This window comes from Asterias amurensis, chromosome 10 (assembly GCF_032118995.1).
Source record: "Asterias amurensis chromosome 10, ASM3211899v1".
Classification (NCBI taxonomy): Eukaryota; Metazoa; Echinodermata; class Asteroidea; order Forcipulatida; family Asteriidae; genus Asterias; species Asterias amurensis.
Genome location: NC_092657.1, coordinates 5629428 through 5649963, shown reverse-complemented (window position 1 = coordinate 5649963; position 20536 = coordinate 5629428). Strand labels below are relative to the sequence as shown.

The window sequence follows — 20536 nt, the reverse complement described above, 5'->3', positions numbered from 1 at the left end:
ATCATTGTATCCAATGAAATTATTGTATCAAATTAATCATTACATCCAATGAAATCATTGTATCCAATGAAACCATTATATCCAATGAATTCATTGTATCCAATGGAATCATTGTATCCAATGAAATCATTGTATCAAATGAAATCATTGTATCCAATGAAATCATTATATCCAATGAAATCATGGTATCCAATGAAATCATTATATCCAATGAAATCATGGTATCCAATGAAATCATTGTATCAAATTAATCATTACATCCAATGAAATCATTGTATCCAATGAAATCATGGTATCCAATGAAATCATTGTATCCAATGAAATCATTGTATCCAATGAAATCATTGTATCCAATGAAATCATTATATCCAATGAATTCATTGTATCCAATGAAATTATTGTATCCAATGAAATCATTGAGTCTGTAAAGCCAGTGTCTGTCTTTCTCCTTATGCAAATAAAGTCCAGGGACCAGACTATTAGGGAGACCACCGGAGCATGTTCCGGGAATAGCCCACACGAACCTAAACCAGTTGTCAAAGTGCGGTGCACACATTGTCACATTATGTCAGTGACAATTTTATTTGATCACCTCCAGTCTGCTTTCTATATGGACGACACGAGCCCTTGTTGGCAGGCATAATTCAACATGGTATATATAAGGACATTCATATCTTACCACTCACAGCCATTGCAGACTATTAGTTTTGCGCAGGAAACCTGTTTCAAGACGCCAACTTAGTTTTCGACTGCTGTTGTTTTTTTTGAATATCGATTCACTAAGAGTATTTTTTTTCTCTCGAACGGGAAACCAACCGACTGCAGTTTTCAAATTGTGTTGCTGCTACACATTGCACAACAACTAGACGACTCGAGGGAACAACTACTGTTAGTGACTGTATCGCAATCCATCATAAGTTTTGCATGTGAACCCTGCTTGGAGACGCCAACTTATAACACATCGACAGTCGTTGTTTTGGAATATCGATTCACAAGAGTATGCTTTTTATTCTCGAATGGGAAACCAACTGACTGCGATTTTAAAATTCTGTTGCTGCTAGACATTGCACAGCAACATAGACGAGTTGAGGGAAAGACTACTGTCAGTGACTCTATCGCAATCCATCATTGACATTGGGCAGGAATGAAACGCAACACATTTCGGTGGACCTGGCAAACAATGAATGGTCTCACAGCAGAATTTACCTGAACAACCATCGACACTTGTCAGTGCAGAAAACGAGTTAACGAATAATCGAATAATCCTTAAAAGAAATTGCGTCTCAAGAAACTGCAGATTTCGGATTGTGGTTCAACCTTTTTGGCTTATGTTATTCTAGTTATCGGTTCTGTTGTAAGAAGAGACACTTGGCGTAGAAAACGAGTGCATGAATAATTTCTGATTTTTGTTCTCGTCCTGTTGCAGTTTAACATCTTTGGCGAATTGTATTCTAGCTATCAAATTTGAGCGAAACTAAACTGCATACACCAAACAGGTAAGTGCAAATACAAGTGTTGATTCCTTTGAAATTTATCGTCGAAATGTTTGCGTCTCAAAATTTCGAACCGAAGAAAATACCTATCGTCCTTTTTGGCTAATGGTGTTCTATTCATCAGTTCCGAACTACCAAATTACATACACATTATTAAGAAGATGAAGTACAAAGTATTTATAGAATATTTGTTTTTGATGCGGATTGTTTTTGTTTTGTAATTTTTTTGAAATTGCTGTTAATAAGCTTACAGAAGTAAACGTTTACCCCGTGTATAACTTTGTTTATGTGTGCGATAATGATTAAATATTGTTTGTAGTACAATCCACGATGCCGTTTAATCGTGAATTAATCAATGTTATAATACAACTTATGAATCGATCTGCTCCAGAATACAAATGTCGTGGGTTCGAATCCCAGTGAGTATGCCTGTGTTTTATAGAACTCGGGAAAGTACTGAGTATACAGTGCTAACACACATCGGTGTATGGGTCAAAAACCAAAATTAATATTAAACAATGTAAAGGCCGGTTTATAGTCGGTCGCGCGATGGTCGCGCGACAGAAATCTTGCGCGCAATCCTAAGACTGAGGCCTAAAAACCGTGTCTTTTTATGATCGCGCGTCAAGATTTCCGACGCCCGACCATCGCGCGACCGACTATAACTCGGCCTTAACTCTCAAGCCCGACAGAAAATGTGAACATGGTTGAACCATGCAGAAACACCGGGTTTAACTATTTACTCTTCAACGTTAGTGTTCTTGTCCTCTTTACGTGCACTACCAATTCTAGTTCACGGGAACTACAACTTTATTTCCGTACTGACAAATATTTTTCAGCAGAGGATCAGAAAGGATTGTCACATTGTAAAGTTGCCATTAATATATCATCCTATTATACGGAAAACCTCATATAAAGGATGTACTGGTGTGTAAATTATTTCGCACCCAATGACCTTCTATGCACTTATTAATTAACACGAATACATAAGTTTCGTGTATTGTTCAGTTTTAAGTGATGGATGTGCTTTATGAGGTTCAATTTAAAAACAATATCTTCCTACTATCACTCGAGTTGTTACACAGCCGATTTTTTTGTTTTGTTTAGAAGTCCCCCTATATTTTAGAGATTGGTCATCTTTCGTGTCAGGAAAGTACACCTCCCGTTGTCGTGGTGACGATCGGGTAGTTATAGTAATGACATCGTTTATGAAATCACCCATTCCTCTAAGCCCGATTGGAAGTGTCGTGGTCGAGCGGTTAAGAGCAACTTATACAAACTCTTGTGTTTCTGATCAGCAGAGTGTGGGTTCGAATCCCCAGCCGTGACAGATGATTCCTTAAGCAAGACACTAAGGCATTGCTTCGTGCTTCGGATGGGACGTAAAACCGTTGGTCCCATGTGTTGTGTAACGCATGTAAAAGAACCCAGTGCACTATCGAAAAAAAAGGTGCTAAATAATATAGTTCCCAGAATTCATAACTTCAATAATTTCAATAACATCTTTCTAAAAGGTTCTTTGTTATACTCTGCGCCTTGAGTACCTTGTTGGTATTATACGTGCGCTATTATAAGACCTCAATATTATTATTATTATTAGGTGTTCGGGCCAACAGCCCGGAACACCTCTTATTTTTGTTCGGTTTTTTTTTTTTATTGATACTTCTTCTTCTTCTTCTTCTTCTTCTCTACGTCCCTTGTCCCCTAACAGAAACATCTTTCCAAACATCGTATGAACTTGAAACTTCACACATAGTTAGATATTTATTAGGAGAAGAAACCGTGTGAGTTACGTCATAATGACGTCATCAATTCTTGAGTTATGAATATTCAAAGTTTATTAATTCAAAAAATCATAACTTTTGATCTACATGAGGGATTTTTACAATCGAAACATCATCGGAATCGTCATTGAAAACTTTGTAAACGTCCCACAGACATTACCCCATTTCGATGTTGTCTTTCGGCTCAAAAAAGAGGTTGAAAATTTCAAAATTCTTGTCTAAAGAACAACGTAAATCCCCATTGCATAAACATTGCACATAGGCATACACACAACGTTAGTGTATTAGCGGTGCAGCAGAGTCACGCTCCAGTGATCATCCATAGAGCGCGAAAAAGCTTCATGAAGAATAGTCTTCGTTCAAGGCGGTTAAAACATACATGCCCCTTACAGTCTTTTCTACAGTCGTCAATATTTCCTAAGTTCATATTTCCTAAACTACATAAGCTATTATGACAATCTATACATCATATGAAAGGGCTTTACGTACTTTACAGAAATGGATATGTTGGTGAACTTTCGTTGACCTTTTGACCTGTTTAAACCGGAAGTGACTGTGAAATGATTTGAAAGGGCGTTGTTTATTACCTTTTAGGTTGAAATATACATCCTTTGATGCTTTACCATCACAGCAAACAAGTCTGGCAAAGGTCTGGTTTAAAACAAATATTACCGATGACGTCACCAAACATACACTTTTACTAGAGTAATCATGTTGTTTTGACAGTTTTTGCAATTTGAATCATTTATTACAAATCTTGAGAACAAAGCAAGGTGTAATATTTGTTTTTTAATCCAGGCTTTAACTCCCGGAAACCGAACACCTTGAGTTTGTTCACAAACTCTCAATCTCTAGTTATTATTACTATTATTATTATTATTATTATTATTATTATTACTATTATTATTATTATTATTATTATTATTATTATTATTATTATTATTGTTATTGTTATTGTTATTGTTATTGTTATAGTTATAGTTATTGTTATTGTTATTGTTATTGTTATTGTTATTGTTATTGTTATTGTTATTGTTATTGTTATTGTTATTGTTATTGTTATTGTTATTGTTATTGTTATTGTTATTGTTATTGTTATTGTTATTGTTATTGTTATTGTTATTGTTATTGTTATTGTTATTGTTATTGTTATTGTTATTGTTATTGTTATTGTTATTGTTATTGTTATTGTTTGTTATTGTTTGTTATTGTTTGTTATTGTTATTGTTATTGTTATTGTTATTGTTATTGTTATTGTTATTGTTATTGTTATTGTTATTGTTATTATTATTATAATGAATAGGGTAGATGGCCTTAGCTTTCGATCCAAACCGGACCTTCTTCAGAGGCATAAAACAAGTACAAACAAATACATACCCATTTATAGAAAAAGAGAGGGGGAAAGGGATTGAGGAAAGGATCCAAAAGAAGCGGGAAAATAACAGCCAATCAAAGTTTCTATTTCAGAGACAATGTGTGGCTGTGAACCAATAGGAGTAGAGTGGCAAGGACAAAGGATGTTTAGAATGAAAGGATGGGTTACTGGACCATAAAAGTGGTAAATGTATTGTTCGACAACAATGCCGGACAACATGAAAGGGTAGGATTAGAGAGCAAGTTGCATCATAATGCAACTAACAATGGTCAATTAATAAGAATAGCAAGATCAAAGGTATTATTAACATTATTATTATTAACATTAACCTAATTATTATTATTAACATTATTCGAGTCAACGCATTAGGAGACACTTAGTAAAATTAACATTGGGTTTCTTTCCTCTTCACATCCTCCACTCTATCGAAATGCTCATCAACCCAAAGTGACAAACCATTACAATGAGCATCTCTATACAATAGGCCCAGAACACGACATCGTTCAATCATCGATTCATCTCGGACCAGTTGTAGTCAATGCATTAAGAGACACTTGGAGGGAAATTCCATTGAGTTTCTTTCCTCGATCGACATTCTCCATCGGATCGAATTAATCACCAACACAAAATGACCAACCATTACGGGACCCAATCATAAAATTGCTTAAGCAGGAAATATTGCTCAACATTTTGTTTTTACTATTATAGTAGAAATGAGCCGGATACCTGTCACAATGTGTTCATGTAACATGGCAATTTGGCTGGTAAGCTTATTCTGGTATGCACATTTTTTCATGTGCATAGCAATATTTTGTTCGAGACCTCAAATTCTAAATCTGATGTCTAGAAATCAAACTCGTGGAAAATTACATCTTTATCGAAAACCACTCCACATCAGAGGGAGCCGTTTCTCACAATGTTTTATACTACCAAGTAAGGTTTTGTGCTAATAATTACCAATAGTGTCCACTGCCTAATAAGCAGCTCTATGCAATTGGGCACAGAACATAATTACATCGTTCAAATCACCGATTCCTCTCGGCCCAATTCTATTCAACGCATAAGAGACACCGAGGAGTTTTTTTTTCTCACCCTACATTCTTCATTTGATCGAATCAGTCCAGCGGAAAAGTGGAAATTTCCATGTACTTCGGTTTGGACGTTTTGGCTGTAAGACTGTCATTTTGAAAAATAAAGACATCATTTTAAAAATATCGGACCGTAATCATGCTTTTTATGAACTATTTGACTTGATAAACATACTACATTGCCAGAGGAGGGAAGATTATATGTTGCAAACATTTCTAGAAATGTAGTTTTATATCAGAATTTGCTGCAGTTTAACCAAAAAATTGACTGTCAAGGGCCACCACAGGCATAGGTAGAGATTTTATTTCATCATTTCATTTATTAGTTTCACAGGTAAAAATGGAACTACAAAAAATAAAAACGATTAAGAAAACATATACAAACACATATAGAAGACCAAACAAAAAAGTAGCACCCAGCAGGGCTCTGATGGATTTGAACTAAATTACTACCCAACTTATCACCTGATACCACAACTTAAGAAACAGACAATACTATTAAAGTCACCTGGAAATATAATTTTTTTCTTTCAAACATAAGAGTATATTTTTTTTAGTAATTGTTTGTCACGATTTATAATATGTTTAAATAAATATATAAAGTTGTTTGGGGGGCTGACTCCGCCTACCCCTTTTGTGACGTCAATCGAGGCAGACTTTGCCTGAAATGCGTATAGTAAACACACGTGCAAAGTACATGTACGTCCAAGTCGTGAGTTGGTACATTTCAAAAAGTGTTTTTCTGCATTCAGCAGCAATACACCTGGTCGGCATTGCAGGAAAAAAACAATTATTTTTTTTTTGAAACGTAGGCCTACAAACTCACGACTTGGTCCGTACATGGAGGAATTCCTCCATGGTCTAATTTATTCCTCCATGGTCCGTACATGTACTTTGCAATTGTGTTTACTCTACGCATTACAGGCAAAGTCTGCCTCGATTGACGTCACGAACAGCGCCCTCTCGGGTCGGGGTCTACTCTTAGATTTGTAAAGAACTGATTTTTTAAAACCTTAGTTAACTTTTTATTCACATTCCACTCATCAAAACACATATATTAGTGACAAAAGCTTTATTTTGAAAAATACCACTTCCAGGTGACTTTAATCAAAATATGTCTCACAGTATGACAATATGAGAATAACATGGCACTTTAATGGAACTACTTCTTTTACTTAGATGGCACTATACGCCTCTCTTAATATTTATGCATGACGTCATAATTTTTACCCAAAATGAGGCTATGGGCGCAACTCCCCCATCACTTGCAGTGGCTGCGCCCATCACCTCGTTTTGGATTAGAATTGTGACGTACCTCATGCATAAATATTTAGAGAGGCATATAATATAAAAAGTACATGTGTGCTGAGTTTCATGCTTCACTTCAAAGTGCACGATTCTGTCAAATTATAGTATGTATCCTCTGGCAGGACTATGTGACGGAGTGTTTGTGCGTGACAGGCTTAGAGTGAATTTTGTCGATTAGTACAATTGTTCTTGTTATGATTTAGAATGTACTTTAACTCTTTCAGAAATGAGTGAATGTGACTTAATTATTAACAGCAATTCGTGGCGGAGTAAAGTTTTCTTTAGTGCACCGGTTCATCTTGCTTTAATTCACACAACGTTGTATGTATGAATGTATTTGTATGGCACTATAAAAGGCATTTGGTTTCACAGAGAGTTTGGAATAGTCCTAACTTAGGACTAGTACTATTCCTATATGAGATATCAAAATCGTATGGCTAGTCCCATGTTAGGACGAGTAACTCGTCCGAACTCGATCGAGATTAGACTAGTCTGAAATCCACCCCAGCTGGGGCCGATTTCAAAAAGCAATAAAACTCATCGCAAGACAAATTTTCAGTATCACCATAGAGATTTGTATTGTGACATCACACTTTACTTAGCAACTACGATTGATTTGAAGTTACGATCAATTTGAGATCTTTGTGAAATCGGCCCCTCGGTGTATCCCAACAAAATTGTGCATCACACATCTGTGAAAACTTTGACTCAATTGGTCATCGAAGTTGCAAGCGAATCCAAGCCCTTAAATTTAATGTTCTTCTTTCAAAAGGGTATTTAAATTGTATGTTTTTAGAAACTGCACACTGTGTACGCCTCTGTCAATATTTATGCGTGAGTATGTCACAATTCTAACCAAAAACGAGGCCCGCCTATAGCCTCATTTTGGGTAAGAACTATAACGTCATGCATGAATATTAAGAGAGGCGTATTTATAAACCAACCAGGTGTTCACAGTTTTGTTTTAACTTGAAGTGAAATTATTGTCAAAATGCTTTTCTATCGAAAGCTCTTCTAATACACTATACTATAATATGTCATCGATTTTATCTTATCGAGCAATGCCTCAAAACAAAAAAACACGAAACTAGCTCACGAATGATAACATCTCAAAGTGTGAGGTTTGTCACTCTTATGTTGTAAACTGTCATGACCCATTTCACCTAACTGCTTTACAGCGTAGATAAGGCCGGTTTTAAGTCACTCGGGCGATAATAAACGCCTTTGAAGATGCTTGGTTTTTTTTCCATTACACCTCAAACCGGCCTTTTAATGCACTTACGGTCCGTATAGAATCACGCGAATTTCATGGCACCGTAGCAGAGTTTTATTGTGCACAATGCCGTGGTATACTTGGTTTGCTGTTTGAGCTCCGTGAAAGGGTAACAAATACTGTCAGGAAGCTTGTTCTTTGACAAAATATTTATAAATACCAAAATATGTATTACAATAAAAGGTACATTGTAGTAGACTGCTCCTAATATTTATAAGTACTTGAAACACTCGATCGTATTAGTAATTCTGAACTTCAAAGCATTTATTGTTAGCTGGACAACATTCCGTGTTGCTGACATGTAAACATGAGCTAAACAAGGCGGCGCTACGTGACGTCACTTAACAATCATTAGACTTGTGCAAGTCCCAACCTCAATACATTACATACATATTTCAGGAAACAGGACAATCATGGACGACCCTAGACCATTATTGACAAAGTATTAAATAAAAACGATTATCAGAATGATCTGAGCAGCTGACCGAGAGTCATAAAAAAGAGATACAACAAAAAGTATAACAACCTGAGGCCACATACAACTATTGATTTAATTCAGTGATTTTTATGAAGTAAATATTTAAGTAGCAACTCATTAAATTAGTTGGTCAGAAGTTTAAAGTTAATTGATAAACCACCGAAGTCAAGCGTTTGAGGTATTCTATCAGCCGTCGATTTCACAAAACTCTTCCTAACTTAAGATTAATCTTAGGACTTGGGACGAGTCCCAACCATGCACTGTAGCACGCAGACCTTAAGATTAATCCTAAGTTCGAGATAAGACAATCCTAACTCTTTGTGAAATCGACGGCTGTGTGTCTTCATAGACTACATGCATTGTTCGCAAAGTGTGTGTGCTCTAATAAGACACGAGTAAGAAATCAAGCACGAATCTACAAAATAAACATGCCACAAATTCTTGAAAAGTGGCAACCGTCTAAAGAGGAAGGCAATATTTTACACTTAAACCAGAGGTATTGATTTATACTGAGTCTTCCGTAGTCTTGTACTGGAGATAGTAATTGAATACCTGGTTGCATCAAGACTTCGAGTACTTTATGATTTACTTTGCACTTTGCTTCCGAAATTGAGGAAGCACTAAGGCTGCACATTCTGTAGCAATGTGCTACATTAAGAAAAAGAAATTTCAATTTGTCTGAATTTGTGTATATTGCTCTTCTCTTCTTATGACTATTTGTTTATTTAACATTGGCAAGTAAAGTTTTCATGAAAAGCCTACACCCGACAATAGAAATGTTTCGCAGTCTTGTTAAGTTATTATTTTAGTTAATTCATTCTGGTTGTGAAGCCAACGATTCTCAGAGATTTCTCGCCAAGAAGAGTTGTGATTTTTGAAGGAAGTAAACAGAAGATTTTTACTTGCAAGGGTTCGTTTTTGCTGCTGTAACCAATAACTGTGTCGGTCGTTGGTCAACGATTAAAGGAACATTACACAGAGACAAAAATGACTCGTCTAAGATCCACTTTTGACGTTCTAATGATGATGATAATAGAAAACATCCCTTGAAATATTTCTGTCTGAAATTGATGAGAAATAATTACAATGCATTTCCCATTTTGAGTTTATCGCTCAGTTGAGCATTTTATTCATTTTGTTTCATCGATGTCATGCAAAAATGTGTATCGGTTTTTCACTATTTTCTCGTGACCCAAATGGCCGAAAAATGTCAAACTTCTACAGATTTTGCTTACACTGACAGCAACTGTTTTGTTTGCAAACACAATTGTGTATGTTCCTTTAACTAATGGACAGCTTAACCCAAACAGTTATTGGTTACGACCGCGACAAAGGATCCACAAGAAAGCCATTTGAGGGCAACACCTCCTATGCCGTAGAAACTAGGTTTATCAAGGACAACGGAGTGATCAATGGTGTTAAGTTCTTCGGACTATAAAGACACCGACTTTACTTATTTAATTGACAAGAGCAGTGGCCACTTTATCAACAAATTAAATTAGCGCCATTTATGTTGAGTGTTTGCTGGAAAAGCCGTATACTGAGAGTCAGCAAGAAGATGAAGTAGCAAGTCTGTTTTAAAACAAATGCCTGAAGTATTTTATAAAAGCAACCAAATTGGAGATATGACCCCTCGATCCACTAAAGCTTTAGTCCCGGCTGATTTTCTATCTTCCGCCCAGGTAGTTATTAAAAAGCAGGAACTAATAACTAGGAAGTCTGCCGAATTCCGAAACTCTACTCCGCGGCAGTGATACGATACAAGTTCTCAACAGAACATCTATGCCAAGTAATAGATACATACATGGTGATACCGCAAATCATGCTTCACATCCAGATAGGTATATTATTATTGCTAATAAAGTTATGTTTGCCACCGTTTGGGGAAAATAACTAGTGTTAAAAAGTAGGATGAATATGTAGTTTAGACATTTATTTCAATATTGGCAAAAAAACAAAACCAAAAAAGAAATAACAAATGTAATTAAGGCATTTTATTGCAGACTACAACATCAAGTGAGCAAGAGGTTGGGGATTACAGGAAATTACACATTTTGTTCATGTAACAATTGATGTAGTCGAATTCTCAGCTGCAGCTGCATCATCGCCGATGAAATGACTTCGAGGAAATTAGTTGGAGTCAGAAAAAAGGAAACACTGTTCGAGTTGTGAAGAACCTCTGTGTAGTTCCTAACCCCACAAGACGTTTTCCAACCTTGGTTGGCAAAACCTCAGGCTGTGACGTTGCGATCGAAAGGTCTTTCGAAGTTATACATCATTATATACATGCAAGACGGTGCAAGGGACGTTTCCCTTGTATGAGCTATATACGTAATGTACATAAAATAAGTGGAGGGTAATTAGCCGTATTAGTCTGAGTAATTGCAAAGAGGCAAACATTAATGACTAACTATCCAATTAATAAGTTTCTATGTATATAAGCTTTTGTATCCGCAACTACTTATTCGGCTATAATTGCATCTGATAAGGTTCATGGTCGTTTCATAGGATGAAAGCTTATGCAGAATAGTTTGTCATTAAAGTGGTACATTTTAGTTTCATCCCTATTTATTATTGTCCGTAGTAAGAGAAGGCAAAGTTGCGTAGACGCTTCTAGTGCCATTTAATTCAATTTCTAATTTGAAATGTCAAGTTAAACGTGGATTTCCTGGACCCGATGGTTATAGCTGCTATTAATCAGTTAGCCTGTCGCATCATGGCCAATTTGCCGAGACTGTTTCTCCTGGAGGCAAATTAGGGAGGCGCCATGAACACCGGCGATACTTCAAATCTGTCCGTTTTGTTAGTATTTTTTGTTCTTTCTCGATGCCTTCCTCTCCGGGTTGGATGTTTTAATTTAACATTAGCCGTCGACTTCACCAAACTCTCCCTAACTTAGGATTAATCTTAGGATTTGGGACGAGTTAAGTTCCCTATCCGAAGACGTATGATGCATTGAACCCATCCCAAGTTAGAACGGGTTACTCGTCCTAACTCGAGGTAGGATTAATCCTAGCGTTTCGTGAATCGGTTGCAGGAGTACAATGATCCTTTATTGGGAATGGTTGTACTCCTGGGCTTTCCTGTATAATTGGCTGTGAAGTGAATTTATTTATTTCATTATTTTCCTTTTATATATATATATATATTTTGACAGTTACAACTGTTTTGGTTAGGATACTTTCACTTGACTTTGAAAGCTTTAGTCAAACACTTCAGTCATGCCGCACACAACCTTGTAATATATTTCGTAAGGGGAGAAAATAAATCTAATATCCCTACATGTTGCATTTTCCTGACTTTATTACTTACAGGTCTGTGACAACACGTGGTCATCCAAACGGCGTTTTGCCAATCCCAGCATTCTACTTTACATCATCAGCATATCTCATTTGACAGAGCTTGTGTTATGGAGGGGTGCGTCAATGCGATGTGGATCTGCACCTGTGTTCTTCTTGTGGGATCATGGACTGCGATCGCCGACTCGGAAGGTAAGATAATATTAGGCCGTGTCCGAATTGGCGACTTTGGCTACAGCTACGGTTAGATCAGCGCGTCTGTCAGTGTTGAAGAATAGCAAACGCGCGCGCCCTAGCCGTAGCTGCATGTAGCCGAAGTCGCCAATTCGGACACGGCCTTATATTCAAGCATGTTGTCATTGAGGAGATCCGTACCAACCCGCTGGCCTGACGGTTCCGGTTTGTGGGGTCCATGCTATTGTTGTTCTATTATTCCCTTTTCTAATGTATTCCCTTGTGGGGTCTAGGGCCCAATTTCATGGCTCTGCTTACCCCCAAATTCTGTGCTTACGATCATAATTCCCCGCTTACGTGCAAGCGCCGAACTTCTGTGCTAGCCTTGTAAGCGTAGAATGCCTAGTAACGTGGAGTACGCACACGCGGAAGCAAACATTCGCCGCTAACCCGTGAAATACGCTTGCCGTAAGCACAGAATTCCCTGCTTCCGTAAGCGCAGATTCTGTGCTTACGGTAAGCAGAACAATTCCTCGTGGGTTCCATGTTCCACTTAAAAAAAACCTTTAAAAAACCCGTTAGCTCACTGTTAAACAGTTCTTTTTAGCATGAAGCGTGATATTCGTCAAAGACGCTAAGACCGTACTATTAACAACTTTAGCAACCAAAGAAAATGGCATTAACAGAACGGACACTTGTAGAACACCACTCTACGCAATTTCAGAGTTTTGTTTTTTTAAAACTATTTTTCGTGTTGGTTGAAGTGCCCCTTCAAAAATTTCCCAATTACTTATAACTTTACAATGAACTACTTTGTGATTGTGCAGGAACTCTGCTTGATTATCCCGTGGGTTCGTCGCAATCTATTTACGTCGATGAGTATCCGAACTGCTCATCGGTGTCTGATTCAAGCTCAGACGAGTGTGCTGACTTTCTGGAAGGTAATCCCATACAGTAACCCTGTATGTCATTCCCGTACAGTAACCGTTATGTCATTCCCATACAATAATCGTGTTATTTATACACAGTAACCGTTATGTCATTCCCATACAATAATCGTGTTATTTACACACAGTAACCGTTATGTCATTCCCATACAATAATCGTGTTGTTTAATACACACAGTAACCGTTATGTCATTCACATACAGTAACCGCTATGTCATTCACATACAGTAACCGTTATGTCATTCACATACAGTAACCGTTATGTCATTCACATACAGTAACTGTTATGTCATTCACATACAGTAACCGTTATGTCATTCACATACAGTAACGTTATGTCATCCACATACAGTAACCGTTATGTCATTCACATACAGTTACCGTTATGTCATTCACATACAGTAACCGTTATGTCATTCACATACAGTAACCGTTATGTCATTCACATACAGTAACCGTTATGTCATTCACATACAGTAACCGTTATGTCATTCACATACAGTAACCGTTATGTCATTCCCATACAATAATCGTGTTATTTACACACAGTAACCGTTATGTAATTCCCATACAATAATCGTGTTATTTACACACAGTATTGTATGTCATTCCCATACAATAATCGTGTTATTTAATACACACAGTAACCGTTATGTCATTCACATACAGTAACCGTTATGTCATTCACATACAGTAACCGCTATGTCATTCACATACAGTAACCGTTATGTCATTCACATACAGTAACCATTATGTCATTCACATACAGTAACCGTTATGTCATTCACATACAGTAACCGTTATGTCATTCACATACAGTAACCGTTATGTCATTCACATACAGTAACCGTTATGTCATTCACATACAGTAACCGTTATGTCATTCCCATACAATAATCGTGTTATTTACACACAGTAACCGTTATGTCATTCACATACAGTAACCATTATGTCATTCACATACAGTAACCGTTATGTCATTCACATACAGTAACCGTTATGTCATTCACATACAGTAACCGCTATGTCATTCACATACAGTAACCGTTATGTCATTCACATACAGTAACCGTTATGTCATTCACATACAGTAACCGTTATGTCATTCTCATACAGTAACCGTTATGTCATTACGTCGATACATTGTCAATCAAGACATTTAAAGGCACTGGACACGTTTGGTAATTGTTAAAGACAAGTATTCTCACTAAGTTTATTGAGTAAATACCAATAGTGTCCGCAGTTCCTTTAATGTTTTTCTTTACTTACTCTTTAGCTTCCCATCCTATGTAATTGAACCACATCCATCTCCTCAATACTTGTCTTATTTATTTTCAGCTTAAACTGTTCTGCCATCTTGTCGCTTCTATTACGAATTTGTTGGGTCATGTATTATCTGTCTGTCTGTCTGTCTGTCTAACTGTCTGTCTGTCTGTCTGTCTGGTTGTCTTGTTTTCTTTTCTGTCTGGCTGTTTTTTACAAGCTCATGCTTACCAAAACGGCCCTGTACTCTATTTATTTATTCATGTTTACTCTTACTTAAAGAAATGTTTTGCTTTACTCCGTAATACATGTAACTGTTGTTATTCTTTTATGAGAGTATGGAAAATGTATTCTTGAATATGAAATTGAAATTCGTTTGACCTTTGCCTCTCAGATCTCTTCTGCGGAATCGCCGATATTCTCCTAAACGACTCGTCACCAGTCCTCACAGTTCAAGCACCCCCAGGAATAGATGAAAACCAGTGCCGCACCAGTCTGTCCTGCGCGTGGTTCATCGCAAGCGACCCTGGCACCTCTATTTACATCCAAGTCCACGCCCAAAGAGGAGCGCACAACACGTACTCGTACAGCCTGTACGATGAAGTTGTCATAGGGAGGGGTCATGACCCCTTCGATGGGAGCAGTGTGGTCGTCGAGGTGGGGTTGTTCTACAAACGGCGACTGGATGATGGGAGGGTCTATATAGTGGATAGCAACCAAGCCTGGGTTAGGGTATTTGCACATAGCGAGGGATATCCAGACTGTGTCTGGTTTGAGATGAGTTTCACTCAACGAGAAAAACCAGGTTAGTATTTAAAAAAAATAATGAAATAGTTAGTGTCCTGAAGTTTCGACCTCAGCAAAGTCTTTCTCTAAATTTTAAAACTTCTTTCATTGTTTTCTGTACATTGGGTTAATGGCTATAATATGGACAAGGTTACATTAGACTAACTTGATTCAAGTCTTAGATCGCGGTTATTCTTCTGCAGCTCAGACACGAAAATGCCCCCACAAGAGGGCGCTGTTTGTAGCGGTTATCAGGACGACTAAAAGCCACGATCAAAGACTTGGAACCAAGTCTAATAAGGTTACATTGGCTTCACTACCGGAATTACTTAAAATGAACTTAAAAAACATAGTTTTTGCAGTGAAAAAAAAAATTGAAATCAAACAAACATAATAGTAGTAGTAACTCATTACAAAATGTTTCTCACTGTCATAATATGACATATTATGTACACTGTCATGTGACACCTGTATTTCACCCTGTTCTTAATTCAATTCAATTCAATTCAATTCATTAAGGTTTATTAAAAATATCACAAAATACACGACAGAAGTTAAAAAGACTTAAATTGGCGTGTTTACATTCATTATTGTTAACAATGACAAAAAAACAAAAAACACTGACTTAAAAGAAGAGAAGAAAAGCTCCAGGCATGAATGCACAAAAAAAGATAAAAATTTGATTAAATTTTTATAAACATGTAAGAACTCCTATAACTAGGAGCAGACAAAGGTATTTGCTCAAGCCTTTTTTTATGCATTTGAAAGCAGGCAAAGGTGTTTTTCTTACGTTTTTCTCTTGCAAATTCAATGACCAGTAATTGAGCTCAAACTTTTAAAGGTTTGTTATTTTATGCATTAAGTCGGCATGCAGCAAGTGAGAATACTGGTCTTTGACAATAATATTATATTAACAAAACGTGCCCAGTGCCTTTTTTTTAGTAACGGTTGAAGTTAGGTGCATATAAATATGATCTTTAAAATCATTCTCCACTATTTTTTTGTGTCTTTCTCAATGCCAACTTCTAGGTATTTGTGATAGTGGTACAACACTGTGCTCATATTCTTCAGTTTGTCTTCCTGCCGAAGCTAGCTGTGATACTTTTATAGATTGTGGGGATTTCTCGGACCAACTCGACTGCAGTAAGTGTGAGCTGACTGACTTGTTCCCTCGTTGACTTTTAAAGAAAACTGAAGCACTTTGAAGCATGTTGGAAAACATCACAACACCCTAACACACCAACAAACAGACACTCCTACGAACAAACCCACAAACACCACCAACGAGTCCGTTTATAGACCTTTATCACGTTGCCCCATCTTGGTCATGTTCCCTGTTTCCAATAACAGTAATGGATGCTAACATTCATCGCGCAAACATGGCACCATACTATTATTTCTTCTAGCCTCAATTTGGTTACAATGAGTTGGAATGGAGTAAAATCAAGATGACCACACCGTGATAAAGGTTTATACCCTCTTGTGTTTGCTTCTCCGCCAAAACTGCGACATGTTAACTTGTAACCAATGCGCCGTTTTGGAAAAGTGAGGTTGCTCTCAAACTTATTTGTATTACTTCATTCATACCCGAAATAGTTACTAAAGACTGGAACACATTACCATCACAGACATCATATCCTTCGAGGACAATAAGATCTTTAAATGGGCCGTTATAATCCACGACGCAACAAAAGTGACAGGACGCCTATTAAAACTTACTTGCAGGACGAATTGCAAATACCCCTGGAAGTGATAAAAATACTATTGAGAGCGCCCCACGCGGTCAAAAATACGAGTGTGTTTCTTATATGTTTCATGGTACTGTTGTTCTGTGATCTTGGATTTGTGAACCAGAATCTACATTTGGTCCTGATAAATATTGTTCAGCATGATACAATCCTTTCAATAAAAAACGAGAACAGACACACAAAAGTTTATACACCACAACTTCCCATCCTCAAGAGCAAACACCTTTTCAGAACGTTTTACTTCCCCAAATGCTGCAAAAGACGGGAATTCACTCCCATACACCGCAATCAGCATCACTAAGTTTCGGCATCCAGACACTAATAGGTGCGCATAAAAATAAGTGCAACCAGGAGCTCCTCCCCGACCTGACCCTATTGAGTGTTGTTCCTAGAAAGGAGCTGTTAAATTTTTCAATCAAGATCAAGATCAATACATATGTTTTTTCTTTCACAGAAATGTGTGGCGATACCAATATCACTCTCGTTCCGAATACTCCGGTCGTCCTTAAGTACGGTGTTCCGGGGTACTTACCGGAATATCCGTCGCACTCAATCTGGCATCCGCCTAAAATGGACTGCTTCTGGGTCGTCAGTGCTCCGGATCACACCGTCATCGAAATCAACATCCTCGCTATGAATTTTATCGGTCCGGACATCCACATTGGTTCCGCCGTGGACGGAGCTAACGACGAATCCGAGCGGTTGTTTGAGATCCGGAAACCCATTCGGGATCCGGGAATAATGTACACACCTGTGACTAGTATTTGGATACATAGCGATATCATCTCTGCAACGTTCGACAGGGGGAACGTTTTTGAACTCAAACTGACGGCTTACGAAGAGAAGGGTAAGTTTATTCGGCTTGATCTCGTGGCGTGTCGTAGCCTAGTCTTGGTTCCAAGACCATTGGTGTTGCGCGGTCACACACAACCAACGTTCCGATCTATGCACGGCAAAAACTGTACACGCTTTGTAATGACCGAACGCTAGCGGGCGCTCTGTTTTTCTGATTTTCGGATCTCTCACAGAGCGCCCGCTAGCGTTCGGTCATTACAAAGCGTGTACAGTTTTTGCCGTGCATAGATCGGAACGTTGGTGTGACCGCGCAACACCAATGGTCTAGGAACCAAGACTAGTCGTAGCCGAGAGCGAGCCCAAAGCTTTGGGCCAATTTCTTAGAATTACACTGTAGCTACCTTTTTTCAAAACTATTCCATGGTAAGTTTTGGGAAAGATTCTCCAAAAGGGCAAATCATCGATGATAACGTGTGACTAATAATTTGTTTTGGTCATGGCTTGCTGTTTGACAATTAAAGCTCATGTTTTGATGCTCTGAACTATCTTTTTAAGCCAAGATTTAAAAACCATAGCAGTGTAAACGTCTTGTGACATGCCTATTAAAGTTTTGTATTTCAAAATGACTATACAGGCATTTAACTTAGGGCCCATCATATTACGGCTGCTTAAGCAGCAATGAGCAGGATACCAGTCACAAATTATACATGTGACATAAACTTTCCGCTACTTTTTGTGCTTAACTCTTTGGAGTTTTGCCTTGGCCGTCTTTAGGAGGATGCAGGACACCATCAGACCCTAACCGAGTTGTTAAGTAGTCAACCACCGTTTTTCAGAACTAACTCTACTCAAACGAGATTTACAAATGATTGCTATACCGCAAACCTAACTATATGTACTCCAACCATGCAATGTTTCGGATCCTACTTAAAGGGTCTATGTAACTTGTGTAGGGCAAAAAACACAATGTCTATAGATTTACACTAAGCTTACACAGTTTGAAGATAATGATAGTAGAAAGCTTCCCTGAAAATATTACATGCTGAGGTGCTGTAGTTTTGGGGAAATGAGTAAAACAATGTCATGAAAATAATTTTCGTCTCATGAGACGAAAACTATTTTAATCATTTACAAACTTATTTTTATGACATTGTTTTATTCATTTCTCAAAAACTACAGCACCTCAGTAAGTAATACTTGAAGGGAAGCTTTCCACTACCATTATCTTCAAACCCTGTAAGTTTAATGTAAATCTATGGACATTTTGAAAAAGTACCCAAATCCTTTAAAGGAAAACGAGTCAAAAATGTGACTTCCATAAATGGCCGACCGTGTTAGTCGACGAGGTAAAAAGAAAACCACGCAATTTCGAGGCATATTTTGTGTAGATCATTGTATTCTACTTGTACATCATCTTTCTACCCATATGCATTTTAAAAACAAATGGATTACAGAACGCTTTTCAAAGACCAACTCGATCGATCCAAGGCAACGTGTTCCTTTAAAAAGATCAGGCTTTAGTGACTTTTGTATCCTTCTTTACCATTAAACGTGGATATCTCTTGATTGATCACTAACACATGGCTTGGATACATGTACTAAGTGGACACGAACATGTTAAATCAATTCTTGAGAATAATAACGATTGTGTAAACACACTTGATTGCGCTTCATTTTGTTCTTCTCTGAGTGATTACAATGCTACAGGGTGTCTCAAAAAAGGTAATCCTCCTGTAAAGGGTTTTTATGGCCAGAGTATATGTTTACCAGCAAAAAGCATGGCATCATCTTAAAGCCGAAGCCTTAGCCGAAGCCTTGTGTTTTCCAATGATACATTGGGTTACATTCCAGAGTCATGCATCAAAAGATCATGGAGCACCACTGTCTTGAAGGTGTGGTGCAAAAATGCAGCTGGTTCACTTTTGAACCCATTTTATTCTGGCCTTCAGACATTGTTTCTGCTGGCCATAAAACCCTTAACAGTCGGATTACCCTTTTTTGTGACACCCTGTAAAAAGTTTTGGGTTTTATTGGGGAACGATACGACAATTAAAGTGTAGGCTACGCGGTCACAGGGAAGTTGGGTCATTGGCACTATGAGGTTTTATGAGCACGATTGATTGGGCATTTGAGGAATTATCGAAGTGTGACGTCAGATGTTTAGGCTTCGAATACCTCTTGATTGATAACCTCGATTGTATCTTTTTCTTCTTTGATATAGAATGTGATCCAGGTGAGTTTCAATGCTACAACCAGAAGTGTTTGCCTGGCTCTGCATTGTGTGATGGCATCCCAGACTGCTTCGTCAAAGAGGATGAATATGGATGCGGTAAGACCATTATTAATATTAAAAAATATTAATATTAATGAGTAGTAAGGGTAGATTGCCTTAGCTTTCGATCCAAACCGGACCTTCTTCAGAGGCATAGTCAAGTACTAACAAAAACATTCTCCATTTATAGAAAAAAAGAGGGGAAATGGATTAAGGGAGATGATCATAGAAAAAATCGGGAAATTATTTAGAATTTATTGTGTATTTATATAGCGCATTTTAACGAGATCAAAGCGCCTCACAGAAACCTAGAACATGAACAGATGCTAGACAGAAACAGAAAAAAAAGGTTTTGGAAGTGATTTGAATGTTTGTATGGAAGAAGAATCTCCGATGTGAACAGGTATAAAGTTTATTCCATTCTAGACTTGTTTGTCACATTTACTAAGAGAT

General features: G+C 37.6%; 2 protein-coding genes across 2 annotated transcripts in view; both read left to right on the top strand.

Moving 5' to 3' along the window:
- The first annotated feature begins 1450 nt into the window (after nt 1-1450).
- On the top strand, nt 1451-15258 carry LOC139943443 (uncharacterized). Its single transcript, XM_071940254.1, has 5 exons — nt 1451-1496; nt 12114-12290; nt 13100-13213; nt 14877-15139; nt 15229-15258. Exons 2-5 carry the CDS (start codon nt 12209-12211, stop codon nt 15256-15258), a joined length of 489 nt encoding a protein of 162 aa, XP_071796355.1. The 5' UTR covers nt 1451-1496; nt 12114-12208.
- Nucleotides 15238-20536, top strand: part of LOC139942987 (uncharacterized) — a 59913-nt gene continuing 54614 nt past the window's right edge. The window contains exons 1-4 of the mRNA XM_071939801.1: nt 15238-15287; nt 16298-16411; nt 17471-17863; nt 20033-20140. Of these exons, the coding sequence (XP_071795902.1) occupies nt 15260-15287; nt 16298-16411; nt 17471-17863; nt 20033-20140 (643 nt within the window). The 5' untranslated portion in view covers nt 15238-15259. The remainder of the gene's footprint in view (nt 15288-16297; nt 16412-17470; nt 17864-20032; nt 20141-20536) is intronic.

What these genes read in the sequence shown, in the direction of transcription:
- LOC139943443 (XM_071940254.1), top strand. Translation starts at nt 12,209, where the DNA reads ATGGAGGGGTGCGTCAATGCGATGTGGATCTGCACCTGTGTTCTTCTT. An exon ending in GTGTGCTGACTTTCTGGAAG is followed by an intron (nt 13,214 to 14,876) that starts GTAATCCCATAC and finishes TTTGCCTCTCAG; the next exon opens with ATCTCTTCTGCGGAATCGCC. An exon ending in GGAGCAGTGTGGTCGTCGAG is followed by an intron (nt 15,140 to 15,228) that starts GTGGGGTTGTTC and finishes ATTTGCACATAG; the next exon opens with CGAGGGATATCCAGACTGTG.